The 16,611-nt window shown below is 34.7% G+C and overlaps 3 protein-coding genes and 1 pseudogene across 4 annotated transcripts; all 4 read left to right on the plus strand.

Annotated features, from left to right (window-relative positions):
• Positions 1–422: 422 nt before the first annotated feature.
• On the plus strand, positions 423–5,006 carry LOC21406577 (AUGMIN subunit 7). 2 transcript variants are annotated; one of them, XM_010099381.2, is made up of 10 exons: positions 423–667; positions 750–835; positions 1,361–1,422; positions 1,744–1,835; positions 2,009–2,134; positions 3,080–3,170; positions 4,000–4,107; positions 4,277–4,375; positions 4,551–4,747; positions 4,838–5,006. In XM_010099381.2, the coding sequence occupies exons 1-10, from the start codon at positions 534–536 to the stop codon at positions 4,911–4,913; spliced, it is 1,071 nt and encodes a 356-aa protein (XP_010097683.2). In that variant the 5' UTR covers positions 423–533; the 3' UTR covers positions 4,914–5,006. The 2 variants fall into 2 exon arrangements, with proteins under 2 accessions (XP_010097683.2, XP_024022256.1); XM_024166488.1 differs by having other exon boundaries at positions 4,869–4,929.
• LOC21406578 (agamous-like MADS-box protein AGL80) lies at positions 4,687–6,650 on the plus strand. The gene is made up of 2 exons (XM_010099382.2): positions 4,687–4,747; positions 5,872–6,650. Exon 2 carries the CDS (start codon positions 5,874–5,876, stop codon positions 6,648–6,650), a length of 777 nt encoding a protein of 258 aa, XP_010097684.1. The 5' UTR covers positions 4,687–4,747; positions 5,872–5,873.
• Positions 6,651–9,826: 3,176 nt separating this feature from the next.
• LOC21406579 (aspartic proteinase CDR1) lies at positions 9,827–12,148 on the plus strand. Its single transcript, XM_010099383.1, has 2 exons — positions 9,827–10,685; positions 11,667–12,148. The coding sequence occupies exons 1-2, from the start codon at positions 9,827–9,829 to the stop codon at positions 12,146–12,148; spliced, it is 1,341 nt and encodes a 446-aa protein (XP_010097685.1).
• Positions 12,149–13,098: 950 nt separating this feature from the next.
• Positions 13,099–14,383, plus strand: LOC21406580 (annotated as a pseudogene).
• The last annotated feature ends 2,228 nt before the right edge of the window (positions 14,384–16,611 follow it).

Below are 16,611 nucleotides of genomic sequence, written 5' to 3' on the forward strand. Positions count from 1 at the left end.
TAAGGGTACTAGTGAGGTGGAGCCTGAAAATTTTCTCCTAAGAGTTGTGAATTAAACTAAAATTTTAACTGAAATAACGATGCAACTATTTTAGTAGTTCACATTCAAATTTTATGAATTTATATAATATTATGGTTGCTTTCTGGATTTTGTTTGGATTTTGTCATCGTGTTGATTGGGTTTAAGGACATTTGTAAAACCTTTCACTGGAAAAGAGTCGTTAAAAAATTTGATGGAACTTGACGAAAAGAGTTTAGTTGCAAATGTTTTAAGAGATTGGGGATCTCTTTAATGTAATTGAAAAAAATAAGGATCAAAGCGTCACTTGTTAAAGGTTTAAGGACCTTTATGCAAATTACCTAAAATTTTAAGACAAATCTATTTTTGCCCAAAAATTTGAAAATTCCCTTACCCACCCGATCCCTCTTTCACCTGCCACTCATCGTCGTTAGAATTTAGATTGATCAGATCTTCGCTAATTCTGTAAAATCATCATCACTTTTTTTGTGTGGAGATTATCAGTGGGAAGAAAAATGGCGGCGAGGCAAATGGAAGAGATACAGAGGAAACTGGGAATGTTGAACTATCCCAGAGCAAATGCTCCTGCTCAGTCCCTTCTCTTCGCCGGCATGGAGCGCTACGCCCTTCTCGAATGGCTCTTCTTTCGGTATTTTTTTTTTCTCTTTTCATTGTCATAATTTATTTTGATTGCACTCATTTTGATATCTTAAATTTTAATTTTTTTTAAGGTTGTTGGGAGAGAAGTCACCTTTTTCCCAACAAACTCTCCAAGGAGACACCATGGATCGCGACGAAGAGACTGCTCGAATTCAATGTAAGACTGTCGTATACTTGTTCTGTGAATCCAAAACTATCTGCTTTTTTTTTTTTTTTTGAGAATTTCTGCAGCCGGTAATCTTTTCTTGTAAATAACTGCTAAAATACTTTGCTTATAAGTCACAGTTATGAGCATTGAAATCGTGTCAGAATCATATCGGATACAAAATGATAATTTGATAATACTCGATGAAAATCTTAACGGTTAACTTAAGAACTATTCATTTTATGTATTTTTTTTCTCAAACATTTCTATAGAGTTCTCATTTCTTAAGGCCAGTATGCCAAGTATCATTGTGTTCAGCCATTCGAGAATGGAAAAATACTTCATTCATGGGACACATTTATGAACCTTTAAATCACGTTAGATTAAAAAGAGAGTGATAATTTAACAAAGCTCGATGAACACAAGTCACCCCGTCTCCTATCTGCCACAGAATTCTTATTTCTTAAAGTCACCATGCTAAGAATCATTGTGTTGAGCCATCTGATAAAAATGTCTTATTATCGCGTGCTTTTTCAGATTTAGCGGAGATTGCCAAGTTTCTGGGTATTACAACTACTATAGATACAGAAGCCATTCAGGTTAGTTGTGGTTTATAGCAGCTGAGAGTATAATTAGAATATTGGCTTTCAAATGTACTGCATAAGAGGAGAAATTTTCTTTATGTAATAAGCCGCAATAATGTCTTCCATGGAGTATAAATGTTTGATAAAATAGGCAACCCATGGATTTCGCACTACATTGATTAAGCACTACATTGATTAAGCGGATGTTTGAACTCTGAATGTTGTAGCTGTTTGTATTCCAGAGCTATGCTTATTTTAAACTCTATGAACTTGGCAACCATCACTCGTTGATGTTGAACTTTCCTTGACTTTGGGTAAATATTGCACAATGTATAGGGACGAGGAAGCTATGAAGACCGCACTGAAATGCTTCGCCTTATTGTAGATCTTGTCGAGGCGAGCATATATGCGGATAACCCAGAATGGAGGTTGTGGTGTTTCTAGTTCTTAATTTGGTTTAGATAGTTGATTTTCTCTGATAACCGAAACTTCGACAGTTTGTAAATTTCAAATTTTTACTGTTGTATGAAAAGGGATATCTGAATCTATCTAAGTCCCGGTTGTATTTAACCAAATATCTAATTTGCATAGGAATTTGCAGTGTTGATGAGCAGGTAGCGAAGGATATACAATTAGTTGATTCCATTGCGGAGAAACAAGCTCAGATTTTTTCAGAAGAGTGCAAGTTGTTCCCTGCTGATGTCCAGATTCAATCAATATATCCCTTGTAAGATTCATTTTTCTAATTGGCTAGCGACTATTGATTACATCATGAATAAGTAAAATGCTATTTATTAATCAGAAAATCTAAAGTTTGCTTGATCTGCCAGATAAAATAGATATTTCATAGATTTTCTTAGTTGGAGGAGAGTCTTATTGATTGAGACATACCACTAATCTTAGGTTCCTATCAACGACAGAAAAGTACAAAAGATTTGCTAGAAGACTGTTTGGAGGAGATTAAATATCATAGAATATGTGTCAACCACATTATGTTTAGTTGGAAATGTCAATGCTATATTTAATCTGTTAGAAGACATGCTTTTGAGAACAATATTCAAAGATAACCATTCCGTTATTATTTAGAAGATAACACCGTTGTTTCTTACATTAGTTACCAGATGCCTGGCATTGGAAACTTCGGAATTTAGGATGTAAAGTTGCATGGATACATGGTTAACAGGGAAGCATATAACTTTATGTGTTTTAAAAGGGGAGAATGAATTAGCCAATTGGAATACATGAAATTTGAAACTTTAAACTCTGTAAGTATGGAGTTGCATGACTAGAAAGGCCGGTAGAGAGAAAGGAGTGGAAATTTGTTTGGTACTCATTCAAATTATGCCATTGCCCATGTATAGATTTTCAGAAAAGCATGGGGTACTTGCTATGTTGTTGTATGCTCACTATTCCTGTTTTGCGGGATATCAGGAATCATGCTCCATTGACATTAGCATACTACTTGTCAACATCATGTATTCTTCCTTTTTGTTTGGCCAAAGATAGGTGATTTTGACTTTGAGTAGTGATCCAAGATTGTTACTATATTGTTCCACTTTTCCAAACTCTATATTTCTTTTATATTTTCTTTTTCTGTTTTTTGGCTGATGTAGAATTAACAACTTATGTAACCAGATATGGTAACATTCCTTTAATCAAAGTTCATTTGTAGGCATGATGTGTCTGAGCTGGAGACCAAGCTTGCCGAACAATCAAAGATACTCTTAAATCTTCAGCAGAAGGTCGATGATTTGGCATCAAAGGTGTCTCTTTGATCCTAAAATGTAAACTTGCTTTATTTCCCAATGATCTAGTGCGTTTATCATTCAAAATTATTTTGACAAGAAAGAGAGACATCCATTAAAAATAGCCTAGTTTGTTTTATCATTTATTTATATTCTTGAAACTACATAACTCTGTGAGTCATCATAAATATGTTCAAGGATTTCATCTATTATCTCATCATTTTTCTTTTGGTTCCATCTAATCATTATCACTAAACGAGAGAAGAGCAAAAAAAAAAAAAAAAAAAAAAAGAAGTGCACTCTCTTAAACCGTCGAACTGCTTTTCAAGTTGTATTGAGCTTCTCTAAGAAAGAAACGAGAAAACCCGTCAAAGTGTAATTATCCATGTTCGGTTACCTGTACTGTCCACGTTTGCCTACATGCGCTCAATTCTTTAAGAAGCTTTATCCTCCATCTACAATTATTCCTGTTTCCTTTACTATCATGATTTCAATTCTCTGGTTCTCTTATGTTCCTGGCCACGAGTAAACACCATCTCATCCCCTAATTCTTCTCATTCATTGACTTCTGCTAAATGAAATAGCAGAAATCCGTAGTCTGTTCTTGGCAATTCTTGATTTCATAAGATTTACTTAAGTTACTAACAGTTTGCAATATCATTTCTAATCTCTTGTTTTGGATGATTGGACTAATTTTTATTTTTATTCTTTTGCCAATATACTTTCCAAAAGAACTATAGAACGTTCGTTCGCCACTGTATATCTTAACTTCTCTGTGTACCTTGTAGTGGATTGCTTTCTATTTCTTTCTGATCTATTTTTCTTCTCTTTTCCTTATTGGATTTAGCATGCTTACAACCCAGATGAAGAGCATGCAGAGGTGGAATCCCAATTGCGCTCCCATTTGGAATCTTTTCTTGAAACCGCGAGATCATTCAATACAATATACACCAAGGTATTCTGATGTTGATTCTTTGTTGTGTATGCTGTCATTTCTTACATTTCTTCTGTACTGGTTTTGTTGAAAGTTGGTTTGTCTTCTCTTGGTAGAGTTTTTCTGCATCTATTTTATCAGATCAGATCCTCAATGCTAAATATTTGCATTTAAAACCATGCTTTTGTAGGAAATTCGTCCCTGGACACACATGATGGAGGTACCCCAGCTTCACGGGTTTGGACCAGCCGCCAATCGTTTATTGGAGGCATACAAGTTGCTTTTAAAGGTACTTCATTGCTATTTACGCTGTGCAAGTTTTATTATAATTGTTATTGTTACTTTTTTTTTTGCCTACTTTCCCTATATTGATAATGAATATGCTATGCTTCTATGACAACGTTGCTTCTGTTTGCTTGCCAATTTTCTTTTCTGTTAGTGAGCTCTTTGTATGATGCTTGCAGTTCTTGGGCAACTTGAGGAACCTGAGAGATTCATATGCGGCTCTCGCTGTTGGTTCGTCAGAAACAATCGCTGGTGAGCCCTCCTCCGTCACGAGAATTATCTCGGAGTGCGAGTTCGCCTTGACATTCTTAAATCGTGACCTTGGAATTCTCACATCTTCCATTGCTCGGGAGCGGGGCGAGGAAGTAAATTTAAGGTGAAAACTGTTGTCACAATATCACCAGTGCTGGAATCTTTGAACATAATATCATTACTGTTTACTGACTTCTAATTGTTGTGCCACTAGCATTGCTACTGGCATTTTTGTGGTTTGCCAGAACTACTTAATGCTTATAATCATTTGTGGACATGTGCCAGCCTAAAAGATTGCAATGAAGGAAACGGCAATTCTTTTTTTTTTTTTAATCAAAAACTGCTTAATGCTTATAATTTTTGTGTACATATGCCAGCCTAAAAAGCTTGCAATGAAGGAAACGATTTTATTATTGTTATTATTATTACTATTGTTAAATGATTGCAATTAAGGAACCGTTACGCGATACAATGGAACAATTTTTTGGAGCACCTTTGGTGGCGCTCTATCTTAAAGCAAAAATAAATGACGACATAGCAATAACAAGTTTATTATGAACTTGAAAAAAGAAAAAAGTTTATTATGAGACTGGTCCAGGAAAATATACATAAGGTCCATTTAGTTTGTTGATTTGAATTTTTAATTCGAGTTGAGATGTGATTTTATATGAGTTTTTTGCTGTAACAAAAAAGTTAGATGTGACTATTTTTTAGAGCTTTTTACTGTAGCAAAACTCAAATTTTAAACTCAAATAGGTAAAATGAACAGGGTCATAGACTAGTATGAGAGGGTGTTCCTCGTCCCTGCCAATAACAAAGATATTTTAGTTGCATGTCTTATTTTACAGAACTTATACTCAAAGGTTTTCAGTATGGTTAACAAGGTTTAAATACAAAGAATTATTTCTCTAGACATTTCTCGTTATAAAAATATATAAATAATTATGTTAATTCAACTTATAGCGTTGAACATGTATAGTTTTTTTTTTAATATATATTTTTCATTAGCATTTTCAAGTATATAGATATATATATATATAAACATGAATAAATATGCCAATCCATATTCATTTATTAAGTTAAAAATTAATATCATAAAGATTTTAATGTAATAGTCTAAACTTACTAAATACCTGTGATATATATACCCCTTAATTTCCCCTCAACCATTGCACACATTCCCTTTCCTTCTCTTCTCCTCTCCCTCACACACCAGTTTTTATCATTTTTCTTATCATTGTCTCCTAGCCATGACAAGAACGAAAGTAAAACTCGCCTACATCACAAACGACTCGGCGAGAAAAGCCACATTCAAGAAGAGAAAGAAGGGACTGATCAAGAAGGTCAGCGAGTTGAGCACTCTCTGCGATGTCGATGCTTGCGCGATAATCTGCAGCCCCTACAACGCTCAACCGGAGGTTTACCCTTCGTCATCGGGTGTCCAACGAGTCCTGGCTAAGTTCAAGAAGATGCCGGAGATGGAGCAGAGCAAGAAGATGGTGAACCAGGAGAGCTTTCTTCGACAGAAGATCGCCAAGGCGAACGAGCAGCTGAAGAAGCAAAGGAAGGAGAACAAGGAGAAGGAGATCACCCATGTCATGTTCCAGAGCCTGACGGGGGCGAAAGGCCTGCAAGGTTTGAGCGTCCAGGACTTGAAGGATCTTGGCTGGATGATCGAGCAGAAGTTGAAGGATATCAACAAGAGGATGGAGAGGATCGGCGACAGCAGGTTACTGTCGACACAAGGCGGCTGCAAGGCACGGGTGGTGGCGGTGCAAGCTGCGACAATTACTGCGGAGGAGAAGCCGAGGAGCTGCAATGGAGAGAGCGCTACATTGGTGGCGACCGGTGCGGTGGAGAGGCCACCGGAGTTCGAGACCAACGGTGATAGCAATATGCAGAGGCAGCTGCAATGGTTCATGGACATGATAAACGTTCCGCAGCAGCATCAACACGTGGGGTTTGGTCGAGAGGATGTGTTGTCTTTTGGAGAAAGTGGTCATTGGCCTAATGGGTTTTTCCCTTGAAAGAAATCTCTGTTTGTTTGTGATATGTTTTTGTTTGTTTTGACGTGACTTCTAGATATGTTATGCTTGTTTACTTCCAATGATGTTTTAGCTTGTTATTTGTATTTAGAGACACCTCATGTTGAGGTCGTTTCTTTTTTTGTTTGAGACTTTATGCTATGAGGATGTTTTGATGTTGAATTATTGATGTGGATATATGTTATGGTTTTTTGCTTACATGGTCTTTGGTATATAGATTTATCATTTCAGCTTTGGACTTGTCATATTGTCTGAGGAAAATGGTTTTCATAGACTTATTAATAATTAACCACTACCAGATGATTGAACAATTTTAGACAATAATAGGGCTTCCTATGGAAACTTTATCAAAGACAAACGATACATCTAGATGCATAAAATATTCCTAAAAATAATTATTTACGAACATAAAATTTTTTGAACAGAAAGCTTTGAGAAAAATTTCCCAGAAGTTACCGGCCAACATCTATCCTAGGAGCCGTTTAGGCGATATTATAGTAGGTTTTAAAAACATTGATTTTTATATTCAAAACATATGTATGCAATTATTTGTGAATGACAATCATGACTTGCCACTTTATAGCTTATAGTAACAAAACGTCTTTCAGAGATAAGAACTGATCCCATGAACGCTTTTCTACCCAAAAAAAAAAAAAAAAAAAAAAAAAAAAAAAAAAATTTTTATTTTAAAAAAAAAAAAATCACCCCCAAAACCCTTTTTTCCCAAAAAAAAAAAAAAAAAAAAAAAAAAAAAAAGATAACGTTTGATTGCTATATATGACATCCAATATATATAACAGAAAACATTTATTGCAAACCGTAATAACTGAACTTTCCAACAGTATCAATTATCAGCAAGCATTCAATTCCTACCATAGAAATACCATTTTCCCACACATTGTATTTTGAGGTTATCAAGAAATCATACCTTGTATTTTGGACTGTATCAAATGTATACCTTACATTTTACCCAATACCTTTTTTTGTCAAACGTTTGTTTTTTACTATGGAAAAGACCTAAATGTCTTTCATATTTTTGATTGTTTAGTGTTGTGTGAGAAAATATGCGTTGACATGTCGGATGATGACCATGCTCCATGTGACCCTAAACTCACCACTTCAGGTAGCTGTCAGCGCCTAAAGCTCATTTCTCCCTCTGCCATCTGGTGAAAAGGCCGATCGTATGAGACGATTCATGCAATCGTCGATCCTACCTATAGTCGAGGTATGCATGATTTGTTCGTAGCAGAAGCAGTACCGTGAGGGGGTCGATCGGGACAGAGGCCGCGCCCTGTGAAGTATAGTGTAGGCGCAGAGGGCAGAACGCATGAGTATGGGTCCACGTCCCAAGAAAGACCTTTGAGGTGATAAGGTAGAAATCCCTAGGTTACGTATGGGTTTGGAGAAGGTCGGTAGCACATGAAATGATTACCTGCCCATAAACCACTTGGAACGGACCAATGGAAATCACAAAGGATCCGCAGAATTGTAATAGTGGACAAAGTGGGTGAGTGAATAATCTAAAAGGTGTTAAGAGGCTACGGTCTAGGCAGGTAGGGTAATAGGCTACTTGAGAGAAACTATCAGAGAATCTCCTGTGACGATCCGCCCTTACATACCCATATGTAATCTGTAGGGTATAAAAGGGACAAAGCACCAGAGAGAAAGGGAGAGTCTTTTTGTAATCTTTGAAGAACAAAAAAAAATACAATAACCAGTGGATGTAACTCTTTTTTGATAGAGTGAATCACTATAAAACCATTTGTCTTTTTACTTTCGTTATAACAATAAATCGATACATTTTCAATATACCTTGACAATAAACACAATTAGTTGCATAGATCAGAGAATATAACTAGTTTTGGCCGGTAACCCAACAGATCACCGAGTGGTAATCCGGTGTAATCTTGTTGATAAAATTTCACCGTCAACATTTAGTTTTTTTTTTCTTATTCTTTTTTTAAGGGCATTTAAAGTTGACTATTGATTGAAAAAAAAATGTAAGAATTGAGCATAAAATTTAAATTTGAGGGATAAATGTCCTACAATCTAAAATTTATGATTGTTTGGTAACCTTAAATGGTAGGGAATAAAAATGGAAAAAGGACCCTTTAATAAATGTCCTAAGTTTAGTTATTTAGGAAAATGAAAATTTTTTAATTTAAAATGGCCAATCAATGATTGGCTGATTGATTTGGTGGTCAATTGACTTCAATCCGTCTTTAACCAATATCAATTAATGATTTATCAATCAATTACTAATTAACTTGATCTAATTGCAAAACGCAACTATTATTTCAATTCCAAAAAATAATCTATATATGCTATTTATTAAAAGTGGCAAAAACCAACCACCCCACCTAATTTTTCTATTATATTATCTATATGGGAACAATTTATTTTGTTAAGTTAGTGATTTGCGTAAAAAAAAAAAAAAAATCCATGAAACTCTTTGGAATAGATATTGAAAAGTGGAAATTGTGGTTTTGTTAAGAGATTGCAAAATAATAAGAGTTGAAACATTAAGCGATTGCTGCTTTGGGGGATATGGCATATTGTGGTTGTAGGGAAAAAAATCATATAATTTATGTTTTTTCATGATAGATAGAATTTAATTACATAATGAAATCTATGATATATAGTTGTTTTTATCATTTCATAGGACGATCTTTTGTAATTAGAGCAGGTATAAAGTCAAATGGGATATTTGTGTAGAACAAATTACTGTAGATATTTTGGTTTAAAAGATATGATAAAATGGAATTATTTCTGTTCCCGTTTTGTTAAAACTCGAAAGTCAAATATGATCCGATAGTTTGATACTAATAATATAATTCCTAAAATGTGCACGCACAACGATTTACTATATCTTTGAAATTGAAAGCGTTTTACTAATTTTGCATAACGACTTTTTTCATGCGAGTACATACATCGTGAATTTTGGCAATAAACCAAGCAACATTAATCACGCACGTATATGCAAATATTCCGTCCATATAAATTGTTTTGATTACCCGAAATTCCATCAACATTAATGCCATTCTACACATGTCATGCGTATATGTGTGTATATATATATATATATCTATATATTTGTACACATAGGAGTACTCTTCGTACAACTTCACATATCTTATTCAAATCACACTCTTCAAACCATGGCTCTAATATTCACCTATCTTTTCTCCTTACCACTTTCACTCCTCTTCATCTCTTTAGTATTCACTGTCTCATCAGCCCTAAGCCATGATCATGATCACAAGAATATTATTAACAGCTTCAGCGTTGACCTCATCCACCGTGACTCCCCAAAATCTCCATTTTTCAATCCGTCCGAGACTCCTTCCGAGCGCCTAACCAACGCTTTTAGCCGCTCCATCCACCGCAATAAAAAACTTTTGACACCATCACCGAACGATGTCCAAGCCACTGTGTTATCGAACAGGGGAGAGTACCTCATGGAGATCTCCATCGGGACGCCGCCGTTTCGCATCCTCGCTATCGCCGACACCGGGAGCGACCTCACGTGGACGCAGTGCAAGCCATGCACCCATTGCTACAACCAAACGTCGCCTCTCTTTGATCCCGCTTCCTCCAAAACCTACAAAAACATCCCATGCAAAACAAGCACTTGCATGTCCATAACAAGAGGCACGTGCGTCACCAATCCGAAACTTTGTCCCTATGACGTCGAATACGGTGACAGGTCCCACACCGAGGGATACCTCGCAAACGACACTCTAACCCTAGCTTCCACCACCGGTCGGCCGGTGTCGTTTCCGAAGTTTATACTTGGATGTGGGAAGGACAATGCTGGGACTTTTGATAAAAGGGGCTCAGGGATTGTGGGGCTTGGAAAGGGTCAAGAATCACTTGTTTCTCAGCTAGGTTCCTCCATTGGTGGCAAGTTTTCTTACTGTTTGGTTCCTCTTTCTTCTGAGAAATCAAGCAAGATGAACTTTGGTAGCATTGCTCAGGTTTCGGGTCCTGGAACGGTGTCTACTCCCTTGCTTCCAGGTGAATGTTATTATATTGTTATACACACACACACACACACACACACACACATATATATATATATATATATATATTTGCGCGAGTATAATTACATAATACCTTTTTTTATTTTTTTTATTTTTATTTTTCCTTTTGGAGGGTATGTGTTGTTGAAACTAGAGACATCATGAAATTTTTGTTAAACTCACCCCAAAAATACTTCATTTTTCCATCGGAAAAATATTCACAAATTACATGTCTTTTTTGTTTTTCAGTGAGAGAATACACTTTTCATCAAAACAAAGAAATATATACTTATTTTGTAATGTGTATATTATCTATTTGTGTAACTAGTAACTCAACATTTACTTATTTTTTTTTATTATTTTACCCCTACTCTCTATGGTTATTCAGTCATGTCTCTAGTATCAATTGTAAGTATGTATATCCTGTAATATATCAGAGCAAAAAGTGAATGTGGTGTAATAATTTTACGTATCTACGAAAGGAATGTGACATAATTTTGCTAATGTAAACTCTTCGTATTCAAAAAGAAAAGAATCATACATATAATAATTTCTCTGTTCCCTACATTTTATTTGTATATACATCTTTGATTCACGAATTTTAATTACACATAATTCTCCTTCTAAATTAAGTTTAAATTTTTGCTAGCAGGCAGTATGCGTGTTCATTCTCAAATGTGAATAAGGGAAAAAAAATGATATCAAAACAACGAAAGGGCACATTAAACCAATATGAAATCTATGATATCTTTGCCACAATCTATTTGATATTTTGATATAAATAGGTACACACACACACACACACACAAACACACATATATATGCAATGTGCTTTATATTTATGTCATGGATATATATCTCAACCGTTGCATAAAATTCCAAGTTCTTTCCTGATCAATATTGATTAATTACTTGTACAAAATCTATGTCGAAGTAAAGTATTTACATATACATTATCTTCTCTTTTTGGTTACAGATGATTTCCGGCCAGAAAACTTCTACTTCATTACTTTGGAAGGAATAAGCGTTGGATCCACCAGGGTGAAGTTTCGTTACGGAGTTGAGCAAGGCAACATAATAATCGACTCAGGCACTACGTTGACGATATTGCCGTCGGATTTTTACTCCGATCTGGAATCCGCGGTGGCGAAGGAGACAGATTTGGAACGTGTCGAGGATCCGACCGGATTCTTGAGCTTGTGTTACAAGAGTCCTGAATCTGGGGCTGAATTTCTAGCCCCTAATATCACTGTGCATTTTAGTGGTGCGGATGTGAATCTTAGCACTTTGAACACCTTCGTTAGGGTTTCCGATGATGTTGTGTGCTTTGCTTTTTATGGCGATGACTCCGGAAGCACTTCGATTTATGGGAATTTGGCGCAGATGAACTTCTTGGTGGGCTATGATAGGCAGAAGAGGACTTTGTCCTTCAAGCCTACCGACTGCTCAAAAATGTAGTGCATTTTTTTTTCTTTTTTGTTTGTGTAATGCAATACAATATTTGCATGTTTAATTAGTTTTTGTTTTATGAGCCACAACGTACTATTACTATTAGAATAATAAATGTTTTAGTTGGGTCAATTTGTTGTCCTAATTGTGCTGATTGAAAAATGTCTCTTGTATAATATTAAACTATTACGAGTGCAATGTTCTCTCTCTTTTTATATGTTCTCTGGTACTCAAATTTTTTTTTTTTTTGGTTGAATATATATCTCCAATATTAAGTACTTAAAAGTTCAAATCACTATTTTTTTAAAATATTTAAATTTTCTTTGTTACATTAATTTCAATAGAAAAATGCTAGAGATCCTAACCATTTGATACCATCTCATAATGTCTTAATTAATGACATAAAAAAATGTTAAAAAATAACAGAAAAACGAAATTGGAATTAAAGAGAATCCCGCAGGTTGTTTTGCCAATTTTCCCTAGCTAGGATCTCTACATTAATTTGGATATAATGTCGTAAATAGGTTTCCTTTCAAAATTAATTTCTAATTGATTCTCCTTATCCTAAAAATGAATCAATCAATGACTGCACCTCTATATAGTGTGTGTGTAATTATAAATGAATTTCTAAATATAGGTGAATCTTCAAAGTAAGTTGCAAAGTAAAAAGTCAAGTAATTCTCATTGGCGTGAATTAATGGGTTTAACTTGATAAACAGGATCCAACGTAATGCAAGTAATTCAATTGAGCATTGACTATAACGAGCACAAAAATAAGTCATGTTGTACCGAAAGAAAATGAACATTTTCAGATCAGACCCAAAAAGAAGAGAGAGAGAGAGAGAGAGAGATGGCAGGCACAAGAAATCCATCACTTATTTTCATTTCATTTCTCACTTCAACTGTTCTGTTCTTTGCTATTAATTTCTCTCCCAAAATATTCGTCCGCAGATGATAACATGAAAGATGGTGCCTTGATCAGCCTAGAACTGATCCATCGTACTGAATCGCCAAAATCTCCCTTATATTCTCCTTCACAAAGTCCTTGGGAACGCTTAGCCAACGCCTTGAGACGATCAAATATCCGCATCAAAACTTTGAGGGCGTACCAAAATTATAATATCAATGCACCACAATCTGATCTAGTATCTAGCAAAGGAGAGTACCTAATGACTATCTTTGGCTGCGGTCATCAGAACGGAGGAATATCTGGCGGGATCGAGTCGGGGATTGCCGGACTTGGAAGCGGCAAATTGTCCCTTGTTTCTCAAATGGGGTCTTCAATAAATGGCAAATTCTCTTATTGCTTGTCTTCTCCATCTAAACTCTCAAGCAAAATAAATTTCGGTGGCAAAGGTATGTTTTCGAGCCCCGGTGTGGTATCAACTCCTTTCCTTTCAAAGGCCTCATTGCCTTACTACTACCTTATACTTGAAGGAATTAGTGTTGGAAGCAAGAGATTTAATGTTCACAATAGTACTAATATGAGTCCTTTATCAAGCAATTTTTGGTGGTCTTTTAAGGGAAACATTGTTATAGACTCCAGAGCTACGTTAAGCTATTTGCCTAGACAGCCAATTGGAAACAGCAATGAGGGAGGCAATTGGTAATTCTTTGGAGGAGACAAAGGCCGTGTTTGGAATTAATCCCTTTTTTTACGTTTTTCGAGAAATAAAAAATAAAAACGTTTCTAAAACGGCGTTTAACGCAATAAAGACAAAAAACGGAAATGAAAACGATTTTTTGGTTTAGTGTAAAATGAGAGAGAAATGAAAAATGATTTTTATCGTTTTTCATTTTTTATTTTCGTTTTCTCCTCTCTCGAGCAGAGAGAAAGAGATAGAGACATTAATGGATTTTTTTATACTGAAAATAATCTCTTGATAAAACTACCAAACGCATTTTTAAAAAAGATTTCTGTATGAGATTAAAAACGTTTTAATTTTTATTTTCATACAAAAAAGAAAATCATTTTAGAACGAATTCCAAACGCACCCAAAAGAACCGGCGCCATTGGCATGCCCATTGTTACTTTTCATTTCAAAGGTGTGGATTTGAAGCTGAAGACCTTTAACACCTTCATTAGGGTCAAAGAAGACATTTTGTGCCTTGCGTTTGCCCCATCCGATGAGTTGTTTTTTTGTCTTTGGTAATGTAGCACAGAGGAACTTCTTGGTGGAGTTCGACCTAAAACGGAAGGTCGTATCATTTAAGCCAACTGATTGTACCATTATTGAGAACTAATATTTAACATGTGTACTACATATATATATATATGGACCTATGGTATTATTATATATGCTAGTTTTCTATAACATGTTGATGCCATCTCAATTCTCAAGTTAATACATAATATTATGAATTTGATATTGATGCATGAAATTTGTGTTAGTTTCCCACTTCGATAGTTACAATTCAGATAAGGTTTCGAGTATTTTGTTGGCTTGTGTGCATATTTGTCAATCTCTAGTGCGGGTTTCCTATATGATCTATTTGATTGTTGGATTCTTGCAGGCGTATTATGTCCCTTAACTACTTATTTACCATGCCATTAAAAATTATAATTTAATATTAAAAATACTTAAATAGTTTATAAAGTGTCAAAATTTAATTGACGAGACAACAAATAAAACGCGGAAATTGAAAATGAGACAACAGATTTCAACTTAAATGCAATGAAGTCAAATTTGATGTCTCCATTTTTCTTTTTATTAATGTGCCAATGAATCTCGTTATAAGAAATTGTAGTTTACCAATGGTTGAAAATTAACAACTCACTTACATAGCATTACCCTATTTGTATGTAATAATATATACCCGTGGAATAATGGCGAGTACGTTACAAGTTTTGGGAAAATATTTCTTTTAAATCTTATATAGAAAATTGTTTATAAAATTAATTCATCCGCCAGTTGTAGGTACTTGTAGGTAAATTCCCAAAAAGCTAGCTACATATTTACATGTATATGAGTTAATTCTTTTGAAGAAAAAGCTCAAATAAACTCTGGAAAAAGTAAAATTACTAAAATACGTTACGAACCAGTCCCATGGCTGAAATAGTGGTCACAAAATACAGTCTTCTCTTCACTTTTGGATTGACTTGGATGATCTTTATAATTTTATTTTGCTAGTCCGATGATATTGATGATTAAATTGTAAAAGATCGTGCGAATAAGGAAACAAAATCAAAATATCCAAACTTCTACTTTCAGATTTGAAGTGAAAAAGGTTTTAAGATGTAGATCATCTAAACCTTCGGGCTAGTTTCCCTTGTGGGAAATCGTAGATGGTAAATAACATTTTAATTAGAAAGAAAATTGTGAGGGTAAAAATGTGTTTACGTTTAACTAAAAATTAGTAAATATTATGCAAATATAAAACAATTAGCTAGTAAAATCTAGATAAAAAAAAAATGCATATTTTGGGGCCTTTTGAGAGAGAATCTGTAATTCTCGAATTTATCAAATTTAGTCATGTTGTAAATCTAGTAAATCCCGAATTTACAAAACTTCTATCATTGGTCAAATCCAAGTAAATCTGGATTTACCAAAATTGACCTTGCATTAAATCTGGTAAATTCAAGACGTATTTCTATTTATTAATTCACAACAAATTACGTCATTTATTTTTATTCTCTTAACAAATAGGCTTTTTTGTATGCCATATCTTCCATTCAAGTTATAGCAAAGTTGTCTTTATAAATCCAACAGATTCTCAATATTTTAAGAATCTTATCTCCATTCCGAAAGAGGGGGAAGATTTACTAAAAACGCTATTACCTTTTTACTAAAAAACACAAGTTTTACTTAAATATGCCATGAGATATTGGTACAACAAGTGAAAGATTTACTAAAAACGCAGTTACCTATTTACGGCCATATCAACATTACACATTTTTTCCTCAAATATTTTTGCTTAATTTGTCTTTCCTTTTTTTGTTAAAAAAAAAAAAAAAAAAAAAAGTTGTTCAAACGCTATTTCCTTTTTACTAAAAACACAAGTTTTACTAAAATATGCCATGAGTTATTGGTACAACAAGTGAAAGATTGACTAAAAACGCAGTAACCTCTTTAACATTACACATTTTTTCCTCAAATATTTTTGCTTAATTTGTCTTTCCTTTTTTTGTTAAAAAAAAGAAAAAGAAAAAAGTTGTTCGTCCTCTCTCTCTCTCAACGTCCTTCATTGTTTCCCCATCTCCAAAAAGTAATAACCATGGCCAACCGTTCTCTCTTCTTTACATCGGTTGTTCTAAGCTTGCTCTTTGTTTCACTTTCTTCTGCAGAAACCAATCATGATCACGATGATCAAACTCATCAAAATGTTTTGATTACCACGGAACTAATTCACCGCGAGTACTCACCAAAATCCCCACTCTATTCTCCATCCCTAAACCAATGGGAACGCCTGGCCAATTCTCTTCAACGTTCTCATCACCGGGCCAATTACCGTTTCAAGAGAAACTCTTCCGA

This window comes from Morus notabilis, unplaced genomic scaffold (genome assembly GCF_000414095.1).
Source record: "Morus notabilis unplaced genomic scaffold, ASM41409v2 Scaffold75, whole genome shotgun sequence".
Classification (NCBI taxonomy): Eukaryota; Viridiplantae; Streptophyta; class Magnoliopsida; order Rosales; family Moraceae; genus Morus; species Morus notabilis.

Bases quoted from the DNA above. Each gene is read 5' to 3' on its own strand.
- LOC21406577 (XM_010099381.2), top strand. From the start codon at position 534: ATGGCGGCGAGGCAAATGGAAGAGATACAGAGGAAACTGGGAATGTTG. The intron at 3,171-3,999 runs GTGTCTCTTTGA...TATTGGATTTAG, and splicing joins TCGATGATTTGGCATCAAAG to CATGCTTACAACCCAGATGA. The intron at 4,108-4,276 runs GTATTCTGATGT...ATGCTTTTGTAG, and splicing joins TCAATACAATATACACCAAG to GAAATTCGTCCCTGGACACA.
- LOC21406578 (XM_010099382.2), top strand. From the start codon at position 5,874: ATGACAAGAACGAAAGTAAAACTCGCCTACATCACAAACGACTCGGCG.
- LOC21406579 (XM_010099383.1), top strand. From the start codon at position 9,827: ATGGCTCTAATATTCACCTATCTTTTCTCCTTACCACTTTCACTCCTC. The intron at 10,686-11,666 runs GTGAATGTTATT...TTTTGGTTACAG, and splicing joins GTCTACTCCCTTGCTTCCAG to ATGATTTCCGGCCAGAAAAC.